Below are 24,988 nucleotides of genomic sequence, written 5' to 3'. Positions count from 1 at the left end.
GGGACCTCTCCTGTGCCTGAATCCCACCCTCACGAGAAGAGAGGGAGGAAGGTGACAGTCCTCAGCAGTGGGGCCTGGGTACAGCAACAGGCAGTGGGCTCCCTCAGCCTCCCGCCACACTTGTTCGACTGCGGCCTGGACCTGGAAGCTTGCCCTGGGGGAATGGGGAGTCTGGTCCCAGAAGAAAACCCTCTGACAGGTGCACTGGCTCAGCCTGAGGAGGTGCCGTGGCAACTGGAGCAGACGGCGCCAGGACTGAGGGATTGCTACCTGCCCCTTGCACAGTGAGTGCACCCCCAGGGTGTCCCTGAGGGGCAGCAATGCGACAGTTCCAGCCTGGGAAGCTGCTGTTGCAGCCCTAATGCTCCCCCTGGGATCCCTGCTCCACCGCCCCTCAGGAATGCCCTGGGGCTGTGCTCATGGCACAAAGGACCAGTGGCGACCCCTCAAACCCGGTGCTGCCTGCTCCAGCTGCCACGGCACCTCCTCAGGCCAAGCCAGCCATGGACTCAGCCCAGCCCTAGGCCAGGCCCTGCACAGCCCCAGCACCACAGGTGGGAGAGAGAAGGATGCAGCATGCCCAGTTGGGGCTCTCCTGCTGGGACCGAACCTCCCCTTCCCCCAGGGTGAGCTGGGGAGAGCCTGGCTGGCAGACGGGAAGAGTCAGGTCCAAGCTACAGTGGCACAAGCGCAGCGGGAGATGCAAGGAGCCAATCACCCATCTCCCATTGCCCTGCTGCTGCAAAGGTGCCAGGCAGACCCACTGCAGGGCCGGAAGGCTCGCTGCTGTGGCAGGAAGGCCCCAACCAAGCCCAAACAGAGGCCAGTACCTCCCTCCCTACCGATGCCAATAGGATGAGGGCACAGAAAAAAAAAAAAGCCCCAACCCAGGAGGGCAAGGCAAAGTCCCAGCACCGCAACTGGGCAGTGCCCCCTAGTGGCTCAGATGTGCCTGCCACCCCCCCACCAGCAGCCTAGCACCTGGCACACAGTAAAGACATAAGGGGCCAAGACCATTCTTGCCAGAGGTCGCTAAGCGAGGTATGTGTTATTGCTTAACCAATATAATTAGAGGTGGTTAAATGGATCATTTTTTTTAACGATATGTATATCCCTAGCATCCAGCCTGTGGGTCTCTGCAAGAGTTGGGAAATTTGGCAGCAGGGGAGCAATGATGATTAATACTGACACCCCTCCTCCACTGGCAAATTCTCAAGCCCTGCCTGGCCGGATTGAGGCTGGGCCATGCCCCTTCCACCCATGTGGCTCAATTGGGCCCGACTAATCTCCCTTCTGCTGAATGACCTTGTAGACACTTTGGGCGCTTGCACAAGTAACATTTTTTGCACGATCAGGCCCCTGAAAGTGCTCTACAGCCATGAATTAACACACGTGCACAGCTGCAGAGAACTTTTAAAATGTCTGATAGCACAAAAATTAACCCTGGTCAAATGAAGTATTAGATGAAGGCACTCTAAAGCACAGCGGCTTAGGCAATTTGTGTTCCCTCCAGTGTTCATCTTTCACATGGGGGTGGAGCTTGGCCGGGGTACTGCAGTGGGGAGCTGGGCCTGTGAGGCGAGGGGGTCCATTCAAACCCCACCTCAGCTCTGGCCATTCAACAGCAGCTATGTGCTGCTGCTGTCAAGAGGCCTGGGCAAGGGGTAAAGAACAGGAGCCCCCCTTCCCCTCTTGCCTTGTAGGCTTGGCCCAGCTCCCCCCAGTACCCCAGCTGGGGTAGTTGTGGGGGCATGAGCCAAGGGAGCACGGTTCAAATCCACCCCACCCTGACCACGCCCTCAGCTCTGGCCGTTCAAAAGCAGCCAGCAGCTCCATGCTACCACTGTCCCTCCCCCACTCTCCCCTGCTGACAGCCCCAGAGCTGAGGGGGGCGGGGGGAGGGCCAGGGCTGGGGAGAAGGGAGGTTCAGCAGCCTCCTTGGAGGCTTCTGAAACGCCCCTGTCTGTTGATCAGGGCCAGTGCAGGCAGGCTCCCACCCCCCTCCAACCCAACAGGCAAACGTGTTGGAGGGGAGGGAGGGGCAGGGGCTGGAGCTCTAATTTATAGGACTTTATGTAAAGCACCACGAGTTACAGCGGGGCCCTAAATGTCTGTAGGCACCCTTAAGCACATGAATAATTTCACTTGCACAAGGGGTACATATATGAGCATCTGCTTATGCGCTTAAATATATTTGTGACTGCAAGAAACTTATGCCTGTTTTTCTCTGTGAATCTTACAAGCTACAGCCGTTTTTTTTAAAAGGATACTTTAAGCGGAACAGGTAGTGCTTTGCCACAAGGAAAGATTCCCTTACTAGAAAAAAACAGGGCACAATCTATAACTCTTCTAGAAGAATTAGAAATTCTCTTCTCATTTCTAGTCTTTTTTTTTTTTTTTTGATGACGACAGTGAAGTTGGCTCCTTATTCCCAGTTCCTGATTCCTTATTCCCAGTTCCAGTTCCTTTACCAGAGCTAATGCTTGCACAATTAAAGGATGTTAGTAATGAATTACACAAGCTAAAGAGTTAGGCTGTCATCAAAACTGTCTGTTTACTAATAAAAATGTAAAATGATATCATGCGTTACGGGTGGAAATCCTTTTCGGGTCACCCCAAAACACAGGTCTCTGCCATTGGGGGATTCTTCCAAAGAGGCCTGGGCAAAGTCCTGCCCAACTCAAACCTTGGTTTCTCCATGCCAGGCTGCCAACTGACAGGCCTGTGTACTCTGTACAGAACACTGAATAAGAAGCTGGGTTTTGGCTTGGATTACCAGTAAAATCCACAAACCAACAAAATGGTTGCCAGTATTGCACATAACCCCAACTACCTTGTACATGCAATGAGAAAAACCTTTGTTTTAGTGAACTCTGATAAATTTGCGAATGTATAATGTTCTCTATTGAATTAATCAGGACTAGAGACATGTTTTAACTAGCAACATTCAATCTACTTAAATGGAAAAAGACCTAAATACAAGATACAAGAAAGGGATTTTGGGGGCAAGGGACTAGGGTACTACCAGCTCAGAAAAGCCAGCAATTGGCATTTGAGAAGGCATGGGTGAGCAAATGACCAGGGGCACCAAACAGGGCAAGCAGTTTGCAGGCAGTTCACTGGAAGTAAGGCAGTTCACTGGAAGTGAGAGGAAGAAGGGGAACAGGAACAGAAGCCAGGCAGCAGATCCTGCCCAGGGAAAGTCAGTGATCCAGGTCTGCCTGTGCCTTTAGCTTGCTAAGTGTTTGTTTGGTGGGATGTGTGTGTTTAAGCGTGTGCTCTGAGAAGCTGGGAGTGTTGCTAGCTGAACGATTACTGCCTGCTGCCTAACAAGGGGGCAGAGCCAGTCCAGGCCCAGCAGGGTATAAAAGGAGATTCCTTGAGTCAGGGAGTGAGTGTACAGGGGCAGTAAACAGGGCAAACAATTTGCAGGCAGTTCGCTGGTCAATTCGCAAGTTGGTTTGTCCCCTCCACACCCATCTTTGATGGGGAGCCCATAAACTTGATGCGAGGAAGCAGGGAGAAACAAAACTTTCAGGGCCAAGGAACAGTAAACAGGCCAGTTTCCAGATGAGTTTTCTAGGGAAGATGTTCTTGGAAGAAGGGCAGTAAGAGAGACGAGGCAAATTAAGAGACCCAGGGAAAAGGCTGGAGGATGTCACAATGCCAGAGACACTGCCTCTACTTGACCTGTGAGGTGTCTGTCCAGGCAGGACCACTCATCATCGAGGCTTTCACCCAAGTCTGGGTTTGGCGCTGAGACCTCAGCTTGCAGGTTCCTTCCAGTGATGGCCAGGTGGGGGAAGGAGGAGTGCCTGTGAAGTGAGCAGTACCTCCTAGTGGTGTCTCTTAAGCAGCAAGCAAGAAAGCTACAGGAGGAGGTTGCAAGGCTCCAAAGATTCCTCCACCATGAGGAGTTCATCAATTCAGTGCTGGAGGAGACCTCTCGGACAGCAGAGGAAGGACTGCCAAAGGCCACGCTAAAGAAGGGAAAGGACATGGACTCCAAGGAATGTGGAAGCGGGAAGCTTGTGACCTCAGGCAGCAAGCCGAAATATTAATCTCCACCTGAAGCACTTCATCTGGAGAACAGATATGGAACCTTAGCAACAGAGAGGGAGGAGCACATTCCATAGGTGGAAGACAGGCCAGGCCTTCCCAAGTTGGGAAGGATCAAGACCACCGGCACCAAGAAGAAGCAAGGGGTGGTGGTGGTGGTTGGAGACTCCCACCTGCGTGGGACGGAGGCATCCATCTGCTGGCCTGACCTGTTATCTCAGGAGGTGTGCTACTTGCCCAGATCCAAGATGTTATGGACAGATTACCAAGACTCATCCAGCCCTCTGACTACTATCCCATGCTGCTCATCCATGTCAGCACCAAGGATACTGCTTGGTTTAGGTTAGTCTTTCTAATATCTTTCTCACCAGGTAGACAGTAAAACACTAGAACGGGTTACCCAGAGAGGCTGTGGAATCTCTATCCTTGGAGGTTTTTATAATCTGGCTAGACAAAGCCTTGGCTGGAATGATATAGTTGGAGATGATCCTGGTTTGAGCATGGGTTGGGATTAGATGACCTCTTGGGGTCCCTCCCAACCCTAATTTTCTATGATTCTATGGTTCAGTAATTTGATATAGACCTAATTAACGCACACAATTTTATTTCAACTTACTTAATGTCATCGCACCTTCAACAACACTCTTACATTACCAACTTACTTAATGTCATGTACAGAAACCTCTCGTGGAAAAAGCTAAGGATCAAATGTGACCTGAAAAGTCTTCTGTGCAAAAGTCGCTCAGTGGTGGAGAGCTGTAGTTTGAGGTGACGTAAAAAGGATTTTGTTTGGAAATCCCAGCTAAACCTCAGCCCTTTCTTTGGTGCTGATTACATAGCACAGAACCCTGGAGAGCTCTCAGTTACCTTGCTGGAATGCAAAAACCAAGCTCAAAATCAGGCACTATCTTGCCCAGAATTATTCAGAAGATCCACCAATCAGGGAGATGTGTAGTTTGTGGGGACCCAAAGGAGGTTTTCCCCATAATCCCAGCCCAAAATAAGCATGCAGATATTGAGGGGTGGGTGGAAGGCTGGCACTTGAAAACTGAGCATCAGGTCAAGCAGGGACCTGCCCAGGCTTCTTCCAGAGATGCTCGGTGGTGGAGAGGAGTGTTTTGGAATAATCCAGAAAGGATTTTGCCCAATAATTCCAGTCCAAATTCAGCTCCTTATTCACAGAAACAGACAGCACACACATCTGGGGTGCTGTCAGTTGGCAGGATGGCACACAAAAAAAAAAAAAGCTTTGAATCAGGCAGTACCCTGCCCAGACTTCTTCAAGAGAATCCCCTGCTGACAGATGTATAGCTTGGGGTGATCCAAAAAGGATTTTCAACCATAGCCCAAGCCACAAATCATTTCATTTAGTTCAACGTAAATAGTACACAGCTCTGGAAGGCAAAAATTGATAGGGTGACATGCAAAAACAGAGATTCAGGTCAGGCAAGGGCCTCCCACAATTCTTGAAGAAAGTCTCCAAGTGGTAGTTATGTGTATGCTGGGCTGATCTGAAGAATATTTTACCTGATAATCCTGCCCAAATTCAGATGCAAATTTGGGGATAAGTACAGAGCACATAGGCCTGGGGCCTGTCAAGTTGGCACTTGCAAACCAAGCATAGGGTTGGGCAGGATTCTGCCCAGGCTTCTTTGGGAGATTCCTCTAATGATAAAGATGTGCAGTCTGGGGTGAGCCAAGGTGGTTTTCCACCCATAATCCCAGCCCGAACCCAACCTGTTGTTCAGGCCTCGGGGCCTGTGAGTTGGCAGCGTGGCATTCACGAATTGAGCTTCAGGTTGGGCAGAACTCTGCCCAGGCTTCTTTGCAAGAGTCCCCAGACACCAGAAATGTGAGGTATGGGATGGCCTGAAAAGGATTTCCACCTGCAACACCAGTCCAAATCCAGCTCTTTACTCAGCCCCTGGGGCCTGTGAGTGGCAGCCTGGCACTCACAAACCGAGCTCTGAGTCAGGCAAGACTCTGCCCAGACTTGTTTGAGAGATTCTCCTGGTGGCAGTTTCTTGTGCCCTGGGGTGATCCAAAAAAGATTTTCACACGAAGTCCTAGCCCAAACGCAGTTCCTTATGTAGCATGAACTGAACTAATGTAGCTGATGTTAACATACATTGTGATAGTAGTGAAATAGTAGATTTATAACCATGTTAGTCTTATCCTATAAGTAACTTGAAAACTCCATTTTGTATTCTCTTGCTTGACATAAGTGTATGACCTTTTGTGTATGAGAATGTGAAAAGGGTGAATGATGAGAGAATGGCATAGAGACAGGAAAGGAAAATGTAACTGTTTTTGTAAGCAACAAGGCATCAAATGTGTAAGTTACCAGTAAGTAAACTAATTAATAGATGGCTAAAGAATCCTTTTGAGGCCTAGGGCACAAAGGATATAACCAAGAGAAGGAATGTGCACATCCTGCCAGATGTACAGCAAGGACACTTCAAGGCTGAGACACCAACTTTTACAACCAAACTGATCTCAGGCTGAGATAAGCAGAAGGTGGATGAGAAACAACTGCAAAAACAGAAATTGGGTATGGAAAAACCCCAAAGTGCTGAACAAAAAATGTCAATCCCTATAAAAGAGGACTCTCGAAAATACCAGGTTGGGTGAGCCTCTCTCGACTGCTGCTTTCTTTGGAGCACAGACACATCTGTTCACCCCGCTCCAGCTGCTGTCTTCATCTTTCTCTCAGTAGGCCTCAGCTGGCCACCCGGTGCCACTATTGAGCAACTGCTGCTGGTAACTATAATATCTGAATGGAATGGCTGTTTTGTGTATGCGTATGTCTGGGTGTAACGATGTGTATGATGATATGTGTATGTTTATATTAATGGTGTGTCTGACCTTCCCCGTCTGATTTATGAAATCAATAAACAGGGCATTTTGCCTTATCCCCCCTTATAAGGTCTTCCTCTTGACTTGATTAAATTGAAATTATAAGTAACACTTATTTAGTGTCATATGCATAGCACACAAGCCTAGAGGGGGTCCCATCAGTGAGCAGACTGGCAGGCAAAAAACCAAGCTTTGGTTTGAGAAGCACCCTACTTAGGTTTATTCAGAAATGTCCCGTGGTGACACATACATGTGTTTTGAGGTAACGCAAAAGGGATTTTGCCCCACAATCCCAGTCTAATCTCAAGTCTTTTTTCAGGGCTATGTACTTCATACATATTTTAAATTTTTGTTAGTAAATATACATTTTTGATAAGGCTGTCAATCGCAATTAACACGTTAATTGTTGTTCAAGTTAATTTTTGTAACACGTTAATTGCACATGTGGTTTTCGAGCTTGCACAGTGGGGCCAATCGAGGCCCCCATGGTGAAGCAGGGAATGGGGTAGGGGAAGGGCGTGTCATAGGACGGAGCTGCGGCTCGTCCAGGGATGAAGTAGGGGGATGCTCCCACCACCATATGCACCCCCAAGGAGAGGCACAGGGGACACATGCCCCCAGATTTCTGCACAGGGCGGAGGCAAGCTGCCACTGTGGGCTGCGGCCCCAGGAGTCACACGCTGGCTGTGCCACATCCCCGACCCACCCAACAGTGGGAGGCACAGCATGGCATAGCGCAGCTCCCAAGGCAAAGGCAGTGGGGCTCAGAGCCCAGCACACAGTGGCAGCCCTCCTCTGGCCCATGCACAAATCCAGGGGGCATGTGCCTCCTCTGCCTCTCCTAGGGCTACACGCAGCTGCGGGAGCAGTCCCCCCCATCCCCCTGAATGAGCCGCACACACCTCCATCCCATAACCCACCCCAGCCCTAGGGCCCCATTCACCCCAGCCCCTGCCCCATTCCCTCCCACACCATGGGGGCCTTGATCTGCCCCCTGCCCCTTCCCTCCCCCACACAGACTTACCTGCTGGGTGGTGTCTGTCTGTCTGTGCCTGTGTGAGTGTCTGCCCCTCGCTCCCAAGCCACAGCCTCCCCAGCCCTGCTGCTGCCCCTCACTCCTGACCCACAGTACCCCACATCAAAGTTTCATAGTTGGTAGGGTCGGAAGGGACCTGAGCAGATCATCAAGTCCGACCCTCTGCCATGGCAGGAAAGAGTACTGGGGTCAAATGACCCCGGCCAGATGTTCATCCAGCCTTCTTTTGAAAAGACCCCAAAGGTAGGAACCAGCACCACTTCTCTTGGAAGTTGGCTCCAGATCCTAGGCGCCCTAACTGTGTCTCCTAATATCTAGCCTGAATCTACCCTCCGCTACCTTGTGTCCATTGTTTCCTGCAACTCCCGGGAGTGCTCAGGGGAACAGGGACTCTCCCAATGCCTGCTGGTCCCCCTTGACTAGTTTGTAAACTGCCACTAGATCCCCTCTCAGCCTTCTCTTATGGAGACTGAACAGGGTCAGGTCCCTCAGCCTCTTCTCATACGGCCTGCCCTGCTGACCCCTGATCATGCAGGTGGCCCTCCTTTGGACCCTCTCCATACTGTCCACATCCCTCCTGAAGCGCGGAGCCCAAAACTGGATGCAGTACTCCAGCTACGGCCTGACTAGTGTCGCACAGAGGGGGAGGAACACCTCCTTGGACCTGCTTGAGATGCATCTGTGAATGCACGACAAGGTATGGTTGGCCTTCCTAACTGCGTCCCCACATTGTCGGCCCATGTTCATTATGGCATCAATGATGACTCCAAGATCCTTTTCTGTCTTGACACTGATGAGAAGGGAGCTCCCCAGCCTGTAGGTGTGCCGCTGGTTCTTCCTCCCCAGGTGCATTATCCTGCACTTGTCAGTGTTGAACCCCATCCTATTGTCATTGGCTCATCCCTGTAACCTGTCTAGATCCGATTGCAGCCTGTTCCTTCCTTCTAGCGTACGCACTTCACCCCACATCTTAGTGTCATCTGCGAATTTGAACAGGGTACTTTTTACCCCCTCGTCCAAGTCACTGATGAAGATGTTGAATAGTGCAGGCTCGAGAACCGAGCCCTGGGGAACTCCACTGCCCACATCCCCCTCCAGGTCAAATAAGACCCGTCTACCACCACTCTCTGGGTGCAGCCCACCAGCCAGTTAGTGACCCATCTGACTGTGTAGGCATCCACACTGCAGTGTCCTAGTTTCTTAATGGGAATGGGGTGAGAGACCGTGTCAAAGGCCTTCCTGAAGTCCAGAAAGACTATATCCACTGCGACACCAGCATCCAAGGACTTGGTGACCTGGTCCATTCTACCTGGTCATAGAAGGTCACCAGGTTGGTTTGACAAGACCTGCCCCTAATGGACCCATGCTGGTTGACCCCGAGCATAGTCTCCGCTGCTGGCCCCTCATGGACATGTGCCAGGATAATTCTCTCAAAAAGCTTCCCAAGGACAGAGGTAAAACTCACGGGCCTATGGTTTCATCCTACCAGTGAGCAGGCGTGGAAGGAGACAAGAGACCTGCATCGGTAAGGTCAACTTCAGATTTCGGAAATGGTGTCTCGAGGCAGGCTTTGGCTTCCTGGACATCCTGCCAGGGTATGCAGGAACCCCCCTTCCCAAGAGTCCACAACCCCACATACACCCCTACAGCCCCCCCCCTTCACAAATTCCCTCCCCCCCCCCACACACACACACCCCAACCATAGAAAGTACCTGCATAATTCTGCATAACTTTGTTTTCTGCACATAATTTTGAGTTTTTAGCTCTGTGATTAAAATTGCGATTAATTGCAACTCATTTTTTTAATCGCACAACTAAATGCAAATCAGATTTTTTAATCGTTTGACAATCCTATATTTTGATGACAGCCTAACTCTTTAGCCTGCGTTATTCATTACTAACAACCTTTATCTGTGTAAGGATTAGCTTTGAAAAAGGAACCAGGAATAAAGAATCAGGAGTAAGGAACCAACTTCAGAAATCATCAAAACATGAGGCTATTTATTCTTGTGGTTACTTGAAATGTGCAAAAAGGATTTGGGGATTATAGGTGACAAGTGCTTGCATGCTAGTCAGCAGTGTTCAGATTGCTGGTGAAGACAAGAAAGCTGCCCACTGGCTAAAAATACGAGAATTTTCCAAATTTACTTACCAACCACAGGGTTTAACAACTCTAAAATGTCATACAACTAATACTTGAGCAGCGCATTAAATCAGACATAACTAAAAGGATTACATGACAGCATAAACAAAAAAGGTTTCTCATATTAACCACAGCACATACTGTTGCAGGTTATCAAAAATAAGATTAAATAAGGAGGGTCACTAAAATTCCAACTAAAGAGAAAAGGTATTGCAAGGGGAAACTACATACAAGTATTATAGCATCAAGAAAACTAAATCAAAGATTTACCCTAAAGCAAAAGATCATTACTGGTGCAACTGTTAAGTGTACCCCACTCCGCCCATGCCTCCTTGGCCTTCTCTTGACAAACTCCCTTTTACCTCACCTTGATGAAATGGTACTTTTAGGAAAGGGAGGCTACCCCAGAGCTTCCCAAGCCTGATCTCACCCTCATGACCACAGGTGTCCATGGTCATTGCCTTGAGGACCAATTATGTGGCTCTGACTGCTCCTCTGCACCACGCCCATGCCTCACATGCCCTTCCTGGACTAGAGGCTCCCGGCCCCAGTCCTCGCGCCTCCTGGGCTATGGGCTCCTTAGCCCCCTCAGCCTCCAGCTGTGACCTCCAATCTCTGGACCCTCTCTCTTGGCCCTAGCCCCACTCCTAGGCCAGGTGACTCCTGGGCTCCTCGGCTCCACCAGTCACCAGCTGTGGCCCTGCTCAGCCTTTGGCCCCTAGGCCAGTGAAACCTTTGGGTTCCCCTTGCCCTGCTGAGGCTCAGCCCTCCTAAGCTTCAGACCTCTGGGGTCTCAGGCCCTGCTGATACTTGGCCCTCTCTCTAGGCTCTGGCTCCACACTCTGCTCTCTGGCCCTCATGCTCTGCCCTATTACCAGGCTCTGGCCTTACTTCCAGACATCTGACCCTCTCCCAGGCCTGCTGGGACCTCCCTCCACCACCTAGTCCCTTCCACAAACCACCAGCATTGCTTATCGCAGCTCAGATGTTACCCAGGAGCCCTGCTGCAGCCCCACTGCCAGGAGGACCTCTCCCTGTGACACTCAGGGCTAGCCTGCCTGACCAGCTCAGGCCCCAGACTTATATGGCTCAAGCCGGGCCCCCTCTGGGTCAGGTGTCTCCTTAATTGAGCCCTACCACCTGCATGCTGCTTCTCCCTCAGCTTTTTCTCTTAAAGTGACAGGCACACTAAGCAATCTGTCACACAAAGTACAATAAACCCTGCACAGAAAAACCCTACCAGAATGCCTGTGAATTTTTTTTGTGCTTATCACAAATATCATGGCCCACAGCTCATCTTCAGGTGTGTCCATTCAAGGACTTCCGTAAGAGCTGTGGGTGTACCTCCAGGGCAGAATTCAACCCTGAGTTACCAGGAAACACTTCTAGGTTTGGATTTTCTTGGCTCACTCTTACATCTGAAAAACCATCTCCATCAACATTCCTAGGGCTCACTCAGACACTGAACAAGAGAGGAAGATGTTCAGTAGCAAAGAGCTGGAGGAAGCAGGGTGCTCTAGCTGAGGTAGCAAAGTCTATTCTACTGCTCAGTCACAACTGCTGACAGCCCATGCTCACTAACTGGAACACCCAGTTTTGAATTTCTTATTGTTTTCACTAAACAATGTATGCACAAAACATAATAAATCAGTAGTGCTCAACCTCCCATCATAGTCTGGCTCACAAAGCCATGTCATCTGGTCTGTGGGTCTCTTCATGGGTTTAGAAATTTGGTAGCAAGCTCCACTGACATCAAATTTCTAGACCCATGGATAGCCCTTCAGGCTGAACGATGTGGCCCTACACACTAAATTATGTCAGTGCACAGTGGGGCTGATGTAGAGGGATCACTCTACAGCTGGATCCAGTGACCAGAGCTGGGCTCACGTGCCAGATCGCACTTGCAGACCAACCCCACATGCCCACCACGTACTGGATCTGGCCTGCAAACTAGCCCCGTGCCACTTATCCAGCCTACAAAGCCAGAAGGTTGAGCACTGCTAGAATAAGTAACAAAACAGTACATTTACTGCAGTTGGGGGACTAACAAGTTCAGATGATATTTATAAAATGTAATATGTTCAGCTGGATACCAACTTCACATATAGTTGACATTTGGAAGTACCTCGGCCACTTGAAAAAAACAGCTAGTTTCTTACAGAAGTCCACCATAAAAGGTCATGTACGAGCGAGCATAAGTTAATGGACACCAATGTAAGAGGATCCCTACCCCTGTTACTGAAAGGAAGAGAACAGAACAGGGGTAGAGACAGCAGAGCAAGTGCTGCTTGCAGAGAGCCTGGCAGCAAGGAACAGCAGGTAAGAGGGGCAGAGGCATGAGAGCAGAACTCTCCTGAAAGAGAGGAGGAAACAGTCCATCAGAAGAGGAGGATCTTCTGCCTGCTGAAAGCAAGTGTACCGAAGGGGTGAGGATTTGATTGAGAACTGTTTGTGTTTACTGGGATGGGGGTGTTGTTTAGGACAGTTTATGTGCCCAGTAAAGTTCTGTTTTTGTTTCTATCCCCCAGAGGCCTGGGAACAACAGGAAAGAGGGGTCAGGTGCTGCACAGCAGAATGCTCTGCAAACTGCGGAGTTATATTCTTTTTGGCTTTTTCCTGAGAGGAACAAACCAGAGTGGAGAAGGGCTAGAGACAGAGTTGAAGCCTTACCACAGAGCTGAGGCCTGGATCCAAGAAAGGAAGCTGCTAAACAAAGGTGTGAGGAGACATGGCTGAAGCCCAGGCCAGCATCAGGGACCTGGGGACTGAAGCAAGGATGGTCCGGAGACCAGACAAACACAGATCGAGTAAAACCTGTGAGGATATGGGGGTGGCTGGAGGCCACAATTCTTGCCCTTAAGGTAACTGTAACACGAGGGGGATCAGGGTCACCGTGCTCCCCCCTGCCGCCTCCTTTACCATGTCAAGTTACCGATTAACACCCTCCAATTCTCACCCGCCATGACTTTGATCTTATAGATATATTTTATAGGGAGGCTGCCTTTTGTCTTCTGGTCCATGGTTCTCCTGTTATCTCTAGTTTCTATATGGTAGTGTGTGTTCCTGAACACTCCAGCCTTATGGGCTATGTGTGGCTCCTACCATTCCTGTACCACACCCCAAGCCTCGCAGATGTGCCTGACGTTGTTAGGTCTCTCTCTCACCACGCCCTCTCTAACGCTCGGGCTCTCCACAGTCCCGTCTCTCTCTCTCGCCGGGCCTTCTCCGTAATGCTGCTCTCTCTCTGGGCCTTCTCCGTAATGCCGCCCTCTCTCTGGGCTCACCACGCCCGCACTGGGGCTTCTCAGCAATGCCCCCTTCTCTGGGGCTTCTCAGCTGCCCCTCTCTGGGGCCAGGGTCTGTGCACCCCGAATACTGCGCCCTCGCTGGCTCTGGGGTTCCCACACTGCTGTGGGTCCCCTATGAGGCCTCCTCCAACTCCTAATAGCCTCACCCAAACCACCAATGATAAAACAGCAACACAAACACAAGCCCCTTTGGCTACAACACAAACAGAAGCCACCCGGCTATAATCATGCTCAAGCCTACCGGGGATCCTTTATCTCTCAGCAGTATCAGATGCTGCTCCTTCATCGATCCTCTCCTCTCTTACATGGCAGGGAGCTCCTTCTTCCTTGGCTGCTGGCAGGGAACTGCCTTCTGGCCTCCTGCCTGTGATTTATATAGGAGCCAGGCCCTGCCCCTTCCTTCAGCTGACTAGGCAGGTGGGGATCATTAGATCCCTCCAGTGACCTCAGCAACCAGCACCTGAAGAGTTATCCCGGCTCTCTCAGTAGCAGGCACCTCAGTGCCCTGCTACAGTGACTATAGCATGTAGGGCCAGGATTAGAATTGCTAGAGCAAAAACAGTAGAGGTGGCACCAGACTTAGACCTGGACTCCCCTTTTCTGACACGAGACAACCTCTTCCAGATGCTTTGTTTCCATCAAGGCAGGGCACGTAAATTGAAAGAGGGAAAGGATAGTAAGGGAACTGGGGCAGTACAGCATTAGCCTGCAGGTAAACCCTTCAAATCCACCTTCCAGGTGGGTTTGGTCACAACCAGATGCAAAACAATACATGGTAGGGCAATAGTCACCAACCAGTCAATCACCATTGACCGTAGAGCCTCTGATAGTTGATCTCAGTTTGGGCGGGGGGGCTGAGCATGTGCACACGTTCAGCCCCCAATACTGAGATGGAGCCGAGGCAGTACACAAGGTAGGTACCAATTGGAGCCCGAGCGGTACGCAAAGGTAGTTACTGATCAGAACCCAGGCGGCTCATCCAGGCACAGAGGATCCTACCGCTGCACACACCCTGGTGAAGGCCCCCCACAATCTGTGCACAAGGTGGAGGCAGCTGCCGCCGTGCACTGAGCTTTGTGCCCCAAGCCCCACTGTACCTGCCCTGGGAGCACTGCGACACCACATGCATCCCACTGCCAGGAGGGGAAGGGGGCACGGCTCAGCCCAGCAGCAGGACACATATGGTGTCACAGCGCTCCTAGGGCAGCTTCAGTGAGGCTTGAGGTACAAAGCCCAGCACACAGCAGCAGCCGCCATCTCTGCCCCACGCACAGATTGGAGGGGGGGAACATGTGGGCGCATGCTGTGGTGGCAGGAGCCCCCTCATGCCTGGACAAGCTACCCAAACTTCAATTAACCTACCAGCCGACCCGACCAGGACCCCACTCATCCTAGTTTCTGCCTCTGCCCCACTCCCTCCCTCACCACAGGGGCCTCAATCTGCTCCCACCCTGCCCCTTCCCTCCCCCACAGACTGATCTGCTGGGCAGGGGATGGAGGGGGAGGAGGGTGGCGTGCAGTAGATCCTGGGTTGCACTTTAATTCAAAAAGTGACCTAGTACTTAAAAAGCTTGGAGACCACTGTGGTAGACCAATATATTATATTTTACTTGTCTGTTGACTCAAGCTTTGCTAAACCTTCTGGAAAGAAAACTACTGTAGGCAAGTACAGTGTATACCACTTACACTTTTAGTGCATCTGCTGGACATCAGATTCACAGACAATTGACGTTTGGTAGTACCTCAGGTGTGCTGCAGGGCCCTCCAGGAAGAGGAACAAGTCAAGAGTATTCTAATATTATAAAAGCCTAAGCCTGTCTGCCTGTCCGTAACGCTTTATTCACACTCTGATTGGAGGCAGGGGTAACAGAGCGAACGGAACGGGGGAGGCAAGGCTAGCAGTGCTGACCTTGCCCCGCCCCCCTCCCCCCCCTTGCAGGTGGCAACAATGGGGGGGGGAGGAGGGAGGCAAGGCCACCAGAGCTGGCCTCCCCCTCCTCCCACCCTTACTCCTTGCAGGTGACAGTGGCAGCAGCACAGGGGGAAGCGGGCTTGAGATGCCACGGGAGGGACAAGACCACAGCTCTGGCCTCGGCCCACCCCTCCCCTCTACCACAGTCACCACCTGCAGGGCCCAACATGGGACGAAGAGACCGGGGGGGGGGAGAAGAACCGTGCCCAATACGGGTTGGCGGAAGAGTGGTTGTGCCGCGGCGGCAGTGGGGGGAGGGGAGGAGTGGGCCCGGGCCCCACATAGGGGGGAGGAGGACCAAGCCCTAGCCAGGGGAGAAGCCAACCCACTGCTGCAGGGGGAGCAGTGGGCCCAGGCCAACCCAGCAGCAGCAGGGAAATGGGAGGAGAGGGCTCAGAGTCAACAGGGAGGGGGGAGGAGTAGACCTGGGCCCAAGGGCGGGGAGAAGGCTCGCGCCTCTCCTCCCCCAGCTGCTGCCATGTCAGGCCAGGCCCACTGCTCCCCCCAACTGCTGCAGTGGGCTGGCTTTTCTTCCGGCTTGGGCTTGGGCCTCCTCCCCAGCCTCAGGCCCAGACCCACTCCTCCCCTACCTCCCCCCATCAGCTCTGAGCCCGCTTCTCCCGGTTCTGCCACTGTGGCAGGCCAGCTTCTCCCCACCCTCAGGCCCAGGACCGCTTCTCCCCACCCCCGCCGCTGCGGCAGGGAGGTGGGGAGTGGGCCCAGACCCCAAGAAGCAGGAGGTAAAGGGGGAGCAGGCCTGGGGGCACGGGGCTCCATCCTCATACGTTCCCTCCCACCCCCCCCCAGTCATTCCTGACCGACAATTCTCTAGTACTGTTCTTAATTGCATAATACAACACTAGTCCCAATCTGTTACTTATTACTTGAACTTTAACAAACACTGCTGACCTTCATGGCAGTTAAGATGCATAAACTGCTGAAGCAAATTTGCTTCATAGTAACCTATATTCTCTCTTTGCCTACATAACTGGTGAAACTAACTAGGAGCCATCCATTTCAACAGCCCTGAACTGAAGAAGGGTTTGCCTTTACTGCAGCAGTAGCGTATCCAGCACCAGGAGCAGGTAAGTATGCTGCCACCACCTAAATCCACAAACTAATTCCAAACCAGAAAAGCATCAGTGATGCTGCTCCAGACTCATTCCCTGTGGTCTTAAGCCCTCACTCTCAGCATGCCTGAGAGCAAGCAATGGGGACTGAGGAGCTGCCTCACTGGTAAACTTCTGGATCTGAAATGTGTCTGTTGACTCATCTAGGTGGGTCATGCTCAGGACCTGCCCCTCAGTACTAGGGCAGGCTGCTATCAAGGAAAAGAAAAGCCCTAGGTCCTTGCAATTTCAAGGCTGCTATTACAGGCAAAAGGTTCTCTGAGAGTGCAAAAAGATGTTTAATAAAGAAAACATTTCAGTCAGGAGACACACATACCCCTGTGTCTCAAAATGCTGCAGCCTTCTCTAGTACCAGCCAGGTTCTAAAGGAAGCTATAGTTATCTCCAGCTCTGTTCTTTGATTCCCCCTCCCCTCACAGGTAATAGAGAGGGGAGAAAAAAGAGACTACACTGCTAAGAGGGGTCAAGCAGGGATGGGAGGAGTTGGGGGGAAAATGTTCCCAAGCTCCAGAGCCTGACTCTCCATCTGCAATCCCTTCTACCTCTCCTCTCTCCCCAGCCAACCAGAGGGAGAGGAGCAGAAGCCTATAAATTGGAAGTCTGGTGGCGGTAAAGGGAGTGGTATGCCCAGCACCAGTGGCAGTCCCTATGGGGACCCAGTGACTGAACAGATGGCTAACTGTCATGCATACACAACCACAGTGAAACACTCTAAAACAGTACTTCATTTAAAGTACTATTTTGGAGCATTTCAGCCACTTTTGGAATGTTTCAAAGGGCTTGCACATTTGTTCAAATGGCCCTTTGAGACCTTTTAAAGGTATCTGAAACATTGTAATTGTTACATCTGATCACACCCTGAAAACCAAGTAAGGAGCCCTAAAGAGGTGCAAAAAGCTTAGCTATTCCTGTAGTAAATGAGCATTGCTTATTTTAACCGCTTTTTTCAGTCCCAAGATCATACACTTAAACAGAGTGCACTGTATCAACAATTCATACCAATATATAAATTATATATATCATATATATCAATATACTGGGCAGTGAAAAGCCACTATGAAGTAAAATTAACAACATTCTAAAGATTAAGTTTAAACAACTGTTGTCATTATGAACAGCTTCTTTAATATATTAAGATGCTTTAAACCTTACCACTTCTTTTTGTGAAAGCAGAGCTGACAAATAGCAGAGGTGTGTGTACTTCTTCCTCTGAGGAACCCCCATGGCTACCAGTTTTAGACATCCCGTGGTCACTGCACACAACAAGTAAATTAGGCAAAGAAGCCTCTCCTTCCTGCAACTCACACAAAAAAAGGCTTCAATTGTATTAAAGCAAAAACTATGCACACATTTAGAATTCTACTGCTTTTACCATTATAAAATATGAATATTTCCTGAAGGGATGCACATTTTTAAAATGGCACACCACCTCCACAGCACACTAAGATATACTGTATTTTACTAAAATCTAAGACAGTCCTCCCCCACTGTTCCCTTCTCCCCCCTTACCATCACACACAGGCTAACTCTGGCTCAGGCTGGAGTTCCTCCATGGCATGGAGCACATGGAAATTTTGTTCCTGGCTCAGCCAATCAGCAGTGCTAACACTACTGCGTGGCCAACAGGGGCTGTGCTTCTAGGTGCTATGCTCCAGGGAAGAAAGAGCCTGAACAGCATCAGCCAGTAGGGAAAGAGGGGGTGGGGAAGAGAAGGAGAGGCAAACACTGGGGAGAGTAGGGAGGAAAGACTGGGGAGAGCAGGGGCAGGGGGCTGCAAGTGACAGGAAGGCTGCAGGGGGAAGAAGTGGGAGGGGGGCAGAAGGCAAGGGGGCTACCTGACCCTGACCCCACCCCCCATCCACTGTTTTCCCTGCTCTATAGCAGTGGGGAATGGGATTCGACAACCCTCCAATACTTGGAGTCTATATCTCGAAAATTATAATACATTTATACATTTTCTATATATAGAATCTCATTATTGGGGTGTTATCTTAAGTTAGGGTTACCATACATCTGTGTTTTCCCAGACATGTCCTCTCTTTTGGCCCCTTATCCTCATGTCCAGGTGGGTTTTTAAAATGAGAACAAATGTCTGGGTTTTTGCTTTGCCTCCACTTTTCCCAGGGATAAGCAGCTTGGATGTTTTGGGCTGGGAGCAGCAGATAAGGTGATTGGCTATCACGGGTCACGGGCCCTGACAAGAGGCAGAGGAAGAGCCAGAGTGTATGTGCACGCGTGCGTGCGTGTATGCAAGCACGAGCTGTATAAGCAGCAGGGCTGGGGGGACAAGGGACTCTGGGTCAGGAGTGAGGGCCACCGGCAGTGCGGGGGGGGGAGCAGGCAGCTGTGGGTCAAGAGTAAGGGGCACTAGCAGGGCTGCAGGGCAGGGGGCTGTGGGTTGGGAGTGAAGGGCAGGGCATAGGCAGGGCACAGGTCCCCACCCAACAATCATATACCCCTCCTCCTCTCGTCCCCCCAGCTCATGTTGGCTCCCTGCCCCCTCCCTCCTACAGGTGTCTTCTTTTTTGATCCTGGAAATATGGTAACCCTACTTAAATTCAGAGTCAATTTAAATTCAAGTAAATATGGTACACAGTAATTGTTAAACGCTGTGCAGCCACACTTCCAGAATAACTACAGTAATTTCTCCTTCATTTTGAATCATAGATTGTAAAGCCAGAAGGGACTTCAGAAGATCATCAGGTCCAGCCCCTGCACCAAACAGGAAAGATAACTGGGGGTCAGGTGACCCCAGCAAGTTGACTATCTAGTCTCCTCTTCAAAATTTCCAGGCTAGGTGATTGCACCACCTCTGGAAGGAGCTTATTCCACAGTCTGGACACTCTGACTGTGAAGAAGTTTTTCCTAATGTTGACCCGAAAATCGATCTTCTGGAAGTTTTTGGCCATTCCCCCTGGTTTTCCCCTCAGGTGCCCTGGTGAACAGCTGCTCACTGAGCCCTTGATGTATTCCCCTAGTATAGTGGTAAGCTGCTACCAGGTCCCCTCTCAGCCCTCTTTTCCTTAGGCTGAAGAGTCCCAGATCCTTCAGGCTTTCTTCATATGGCTTGCCTTTTAAGACTCTGATCATATAGGTGGCTCTTCTTTGGACCCTCTCAAGCTTGTCCATGTCCTTGTTAAAGCGTGATGCCCAGAACTGGACGCAGGACTCCAGCTGCGATCTCACCACTGCCAAGTAGAGCCAAAGAATCACCTCCTTGGTTTTGCTGGAGATGCACTGATTGATGTATGCCAGAGTATTATTTGCCTTACTGGCTACAGCATCTCACTGTCGGCTCATATTCATACCGTGGTCTATTTATTACCCCCAGGTCCCTTTCATTCATGGTGCTGGTCAGTTTGGTGCCCCCAAGCCTGTAGGTGTGTTGGGGGTTGCTTGTCCCACAGCGTAGCACTTTACATTTCTCGACATTGAACTTCATCAGATTCTGATCTGCCCAACTTGCTAGCTTGTCTAGGTCTGCCTGTATATGTAGCCTATCTTCAAGCATAACCACACTCCCCCATAACTTGGTGTCGTCCATGAACTTGGCCAATGAGCTCTTCACTCCCACATCCAAATCATTAAAGAAGTTGAAAAGTACTGGACTGAGCACTTACCCCACGGGACACCGCTGCCCACTTCTCGCCAGCATGACAGATCCATTCACTACAACTCTCTGGGTTCTATCCTGCAGCCAGTTTCTCACCCACCTGACTGTCTCAGAGCTAAGCCCACAATTCTCCAATTTTCTTGGGAGGACAGTATGGGATACTAGAACAAAGGTCTTTTGGAAGTCAAGGTATACAGTATCAACCTGCTCTCTCATGTCCAGGGGGCAAATTACCTGGTCATAGAAGGAGATGAGGTTGGTAAGACAAGACCTGCCTGCAATGAAGCCATGTTAGCTGTCATTCAGAATCTTACCTTCTGCAAGCTTATTCCAGATAGACTCCTCAATGAACTTTTTTAGGATTTTCCCTAGGAGGGAAGTTAGGCTGACTGACCTATAGTTACCTGGGTCCTCCCTCCTACCCTTCTTGTGGAGGAGCACAACATTAGTCCTCTTCCAGTCCTCAGGGACTTCTCCAGAGTGCCACAAGTTGTGAAAGAGTTTCACCAGGGGTTCCACAAAGACTTCGGCCAGCTCCTTCAGCACTCTCAGATGAAGATCATCCAGTCCCACTGACTTGTATACACTTAAATTTTTTAATTAGTCATATACCAATTCTACAGCAATAGTAGGAAGGCAATTATTCCTATCATGTTCATCCTGTACTCTACCTGGCATTGTTTTTCCCCTTGGTCTGGTGAAATACTGTGGTGAAGTAGTCATTCATGAGTTCAGCTTTCTCCTGGGTACTGGTAACCAGCTCTCCTGACTTGCTGAACAACGGCCCCACACACCCATTTGTTTTCTTCCTGTTCCCTGTGTACCTAAAGGACTTCTTGTGGTCCTTGATTCCCATTGCTAATCTAAGTTTGGTTGCCACTTTAGCCTTCCTTATCTGTTCCCTGCAAATGCGGGACATCATGGAATAGTCCTACTTGGGACCCGGGCCAAGCTTCCATAGCCTCTTTCTTCTTTCATAAGAGGACTGCGATTTCCGTGTTTAGTCAAGAGGACTTCCCAGCCCTTCTGTTACCTTTTCTCTGCATGGGAATGGACTTCCTTTGTGCTTCACAGATCGTGTCCTTAAGGAACAACCAATCTTCGTGCACACATTTCGCCTTTAGTCCCACAGCACTTGCCCTACTAGTGACCTAAGCTTGTTGAAATTTGTATTTTTGAGATCCAAGACTTCAATCTTGCTATCCGATTTGTCTGCCTTATGTCAGACAGTGAACATGATGGTTTCAGGGTCGCTGTTGGCTAGACTTCCCTCTATATTTAAGTCAGTCACCAGGTCGTCTCCTTTGGCCAGGACCAAGTCTAGCAGAGTGTCACCTCTGGTTGGCCCATGGACCTCCCGAGTCAGGAAGAGGTCCTTGACACAGGTCAGGTAGGATTGTGACCAATCCAACTTGGCTGAGTGTTCCTTCCAGATGTCTGGATAATTAAAATCGCCCATGACGACCATGTTACATGCACATGCAACCTCAGTCAATTCTCAGGTGAACTCCAGATCGAGTTCCTCCCCCTCTTTTGGCGGTCTGTAGTATACACCTACAGTTAGGCATCTCTTGCTGCGCCACACCCCGCCCCCCCACAACTTGACCCAGAGGGTTTCAAACTGTCCATTTTTGGAGCCGATGTCAGCTTCCAAGGAGGTGTACTACTCTTTCACATAGAAAGCAATGCCTCTACCTTTCTTCCCCACCCGGTCCCTTCTATACAGGGTGTAGCCCTCTATAGCTACACTATTGAGGTCTCAAGGTGCACACATTTTTCAGTTCCTAGCAAGGAAAACAAAAGACAGCCCATTATCTCCACATTTCTACCCCCAAAAAGAACAAAACCAATAAGAGAAACACAGTTGGCCCCCTGACAATATAGCCAGATTGTTGAGAGCATAAGAGCAGCGAACAGGATTTAAAAATTTATACAGGAAATACAGGTAGACTGATGTAATCTATAGAGGTGCACCAATGCATCGGTCCAATATTGGATCAGGACCGATATAAAGAAAATTTACTATATCGGAAATCAGCCACATCAGGCTGATAATTTGGCTGATAAATGGCCCGCGCATGCGTGCAGCTGCAGCGCAGCACAGGCGGCAAGGTGCACAGCCCCGCAGCATGAAGAGCTGCCTCTAGCTGGTAAGTCTGGTGTGGTGAAAGGAGATGGAAGGTGTGCAGAAGGGCAGATCAAGGCCTCCACAGTGAGTGAGATGTGGGGGTGGGGCTGGGGCAAGCGCTGCCCAGCTGGGGCAGGATGGGCGCGGCACAGAGCTGCAGCTCATCCAGGGGGTGCGAGGAGCAATTCCCACTGCCGCTGATCCGGCAGCTCATCCAGCGGGGCTCCCATAGCCGCTCCCACTGCTCATCTGCAAGAGTGTGTGACCATGTGCCCCCAGATCTGGGGGGGGGGGGGGGGCCAGCTGGAGGCAGATCCCTGCATTGCCAGGCTGGGTATCAGAAACCAGATTGGTGTCAGCCAATATGCATCCTTAAAAATCGGCTATCAGTATCGGTTGCAAAAATCTGTATCAGCACACCCCTAGTAATCTGTATTTTATGGAGCAGGAGAAAACAGAATTCAAATAGGTTCAAAGGGTATATTAATAAGCCTGAACTAGCAGAACAAATAAACTCAAAATGATGTATTGTATATTCAGATGAGCATCTGACATGGAAGGCCAAGCCTGAAGAAGTTTTAGATGGTGTTTACATTCAAATTTCTTCTTTTCTTGCACTTGTGACCCAGATGTTTTAGGCCAGAAATTTGACATGGTTGATCTCAACCCCATGTTTACTTTGGTTGGCATAGAGAAACAGGAAGAGCGAGCAGGCCTGTGGAGAAATTTCTGCCCACCAAATAAAAACAGAGCATAAAGTAATTTGACCCTTTAGCAAATAAGCTTCACTTAAAATGTAAAACCAGCAGCATTCCTGGCAGCAGCAGTGGCATTTCTATTTACGCTGCACTGACAGAGTCAATTAACTTTGTGGCTCATTAGATCTACCTAATTCCTGTTAACTGTTCTTCACTCCACAGGTGCTAATGACCCTCTTCATTTTAATGGGTTGATGCTCCATTAATCTTTTCTTCGGCAATTTTGCTGTTTGTTAGCTGTTCCTGATCTCTCTCCTCCTATTTCACAGCCATGAAGACTGTTTGGGGGGTTTTGGGGGTTTTTTTCCCCCAAAATCCCAAATCTACCCACGGAGTCCAGTTTCCAACAGCAGCTACACTATCAGCTTTTGGCTGAGCAGGAAAGGGAGGGTGAGTGAGTTGAAAATTAGGCTCTGTCCCTGCTCTGTGCAGTCATAACTCTGGAAAAATTATTTTGTAGTGCCTTCTCTAAACCAAGGTGTGTATCTTATTTTCAGAGGTGTGTCATGGAAGAAAATATGGTAAATGCAAAGTGGATTTTGCTAATCTAGTATAATATGTCATGCATGAGAAGACATTTAAGCAAAGGAACAGCTTCTATATAGAGTCTGTTCTTTGTACAACCATAGATCTGGTTAAGCCGCTTCACTACAGAAACAGCTACATAGAAGTACTGTTGCTGTTGATGAGAACAGCTACTAAGCTAAAGATTCATGGCTTCATGAAAATAACCAAGTCAAGACTGGAGCTCGAGCCAACAATTTCTATAAAGAGGCTCTAAGATGAATTAACAACTCTAACAAATACCAGAATCTCTCAAACTGACCAGCCAGTTCAGGAGTAAAATTTATTCTCCATTAAATAAACCCCTGATGTGCTTCTGTACCTATTAAGCAATATTAGTCGTACCTAAATTTATGCATTGTTAGGAAGAAATTTTGCTTACAAACAAATATTAGCTTAACTTCTATTCCAGGGAAAATCCTAGAAACATTCATCAAAGAGGCTATATGTGACAAACTTGCAGAAGGCATGATACTGAATGACAGCCAGCATAGCTTCATCACGGGCAGGTCTTATCTGACCAACCTCATTTCTTCCTACGATCAGGTGACTCGTCACCTGGACGAGAGAAAAGCAGTTGACATCATATACCTCGACTTCCAGAAAGCCTTTAACCTGGTATCCCACAAGGTACCGATCAGAAAACTGAAAAATATCAGGCTCAACTGCGGGACTGTCAAGTGGGTGCAAAACTGGTTGTAGGGTAGGATGCAGAGAGTCCAAATGAATGGATCGGTGTAGTCCTGACGAGATTTGGGCAGCAGCATACCCCAGGGGTCGGTACTTGGACCAGTGCAGTTCAATATCTTCATCGACATACTGGATGGAAAGCCCATTGACAAAGTTTGCAGACAACACCAAGATATGGGGTTGTGCTGACACACCTGCAGATAGGCTGCAGATACAAGCAGACCTAGACAGGCTGGCATGTTGGGCAGAACAGAACCAGATGAGGTTCAACATAGAGAAATGCAAAGTCCTGTATCTGGGAAGGAAGAACCCCCAGCGCACCTACAGACTGGGCATCGCTAACCTGACCAGCACTACAAATGAAAGGGATCTGGGGGTAACAACAGACCCCAACATGAATGAGCCGGCAATGAGCCGCAGTAGCTGCTAGGGCCAATAAAACTCTGACATGCATCAATTGATGCATCTCCAGTAAATCCAAAGAAGTGATTCTCCCACTTTACTTAACATTGGTGCAGCCGCAGCTGGAGTAGTGCATCCAATTCTGGGCACTGCACTTCAACAAGGATGGGCTAAAGCTCGAGAGGGTCCAGAAGAGCTACCTGTATGATCAGGGACTTGCATCGCAAGCCATACGAGGAGAGGCTGAGGGATCTTGGACTCTTCAACCAAAAGAAAAGAAGGCTGAGAGGGGACCCGATTGCGGCTTACCGCTATATCAGAGGCATACA

The 24,988-nt window shown here is 49.8% G+C and overlaps 1 protein-coding gene and 1 long non-coding RNA gene across 8 annotated transcripts in view; one reads left to right on the top strand and one right to left on the bottom strand.

Annotated features, from left to right (window-relative positions):
- PIGG (phosphatidylinositol glycan anchor biosynthesis class G) overlaps positions 1-24,988 on the bottom strand; it is a 292,922-nt gene that overhangs the window by 251,050 nt on the left and 16,884 nt on the right. For 6 of the 7 annotated variants that reach the window (XR_009460921.1, XM_019490733.2, XM_059724553.1 and 3 more), the window contains one exon: positions 17,657-17,798. Coding sequence is in view for 5 of the 7 variants with exons in the window: in XM_019490733.2 (XP_019346278.1) it covers positions 17,657-17,798 (142 nt within the window). In the remaining 2 variants the exon portion in view is untranslated. Of the gene's footprint in view, positions 1-13,643; positions 13,749-17,656; positions 17,799-24,988 lie in introns of those variants that run through there. The other variant, XM_059724555.1, reaches the window with a different exon arrangement.
- LOC109283950 (uncharacterized) lies at positions 12,226-19,246 on the top strand. The gene is made up of 3 exons (XR_002091264.2): positions 12,226-12,955; positions 16,380-16,459; positions 19,172-19,246. It is a non-coding gene; the product is annotated as an uncharacterized LOC109283950 (long non-coding RNA).

This window comes from Alligator mississippiensis, chromosome 3 (assembly GCF_030867095.1).
Source record: "Alligator mississippiensis isolate rAllMis1 chromosome 3, rAllMis1, whole genome shotgun sequence".
NCBI lineage: Eukaryota > Metazoa > Chordata > Crocodylia > Alligatoridae > Alligator > Alligator mississippiensis.
This window is presented reverse-complemented; position numbering and strand designations above follow the sequence as displayed.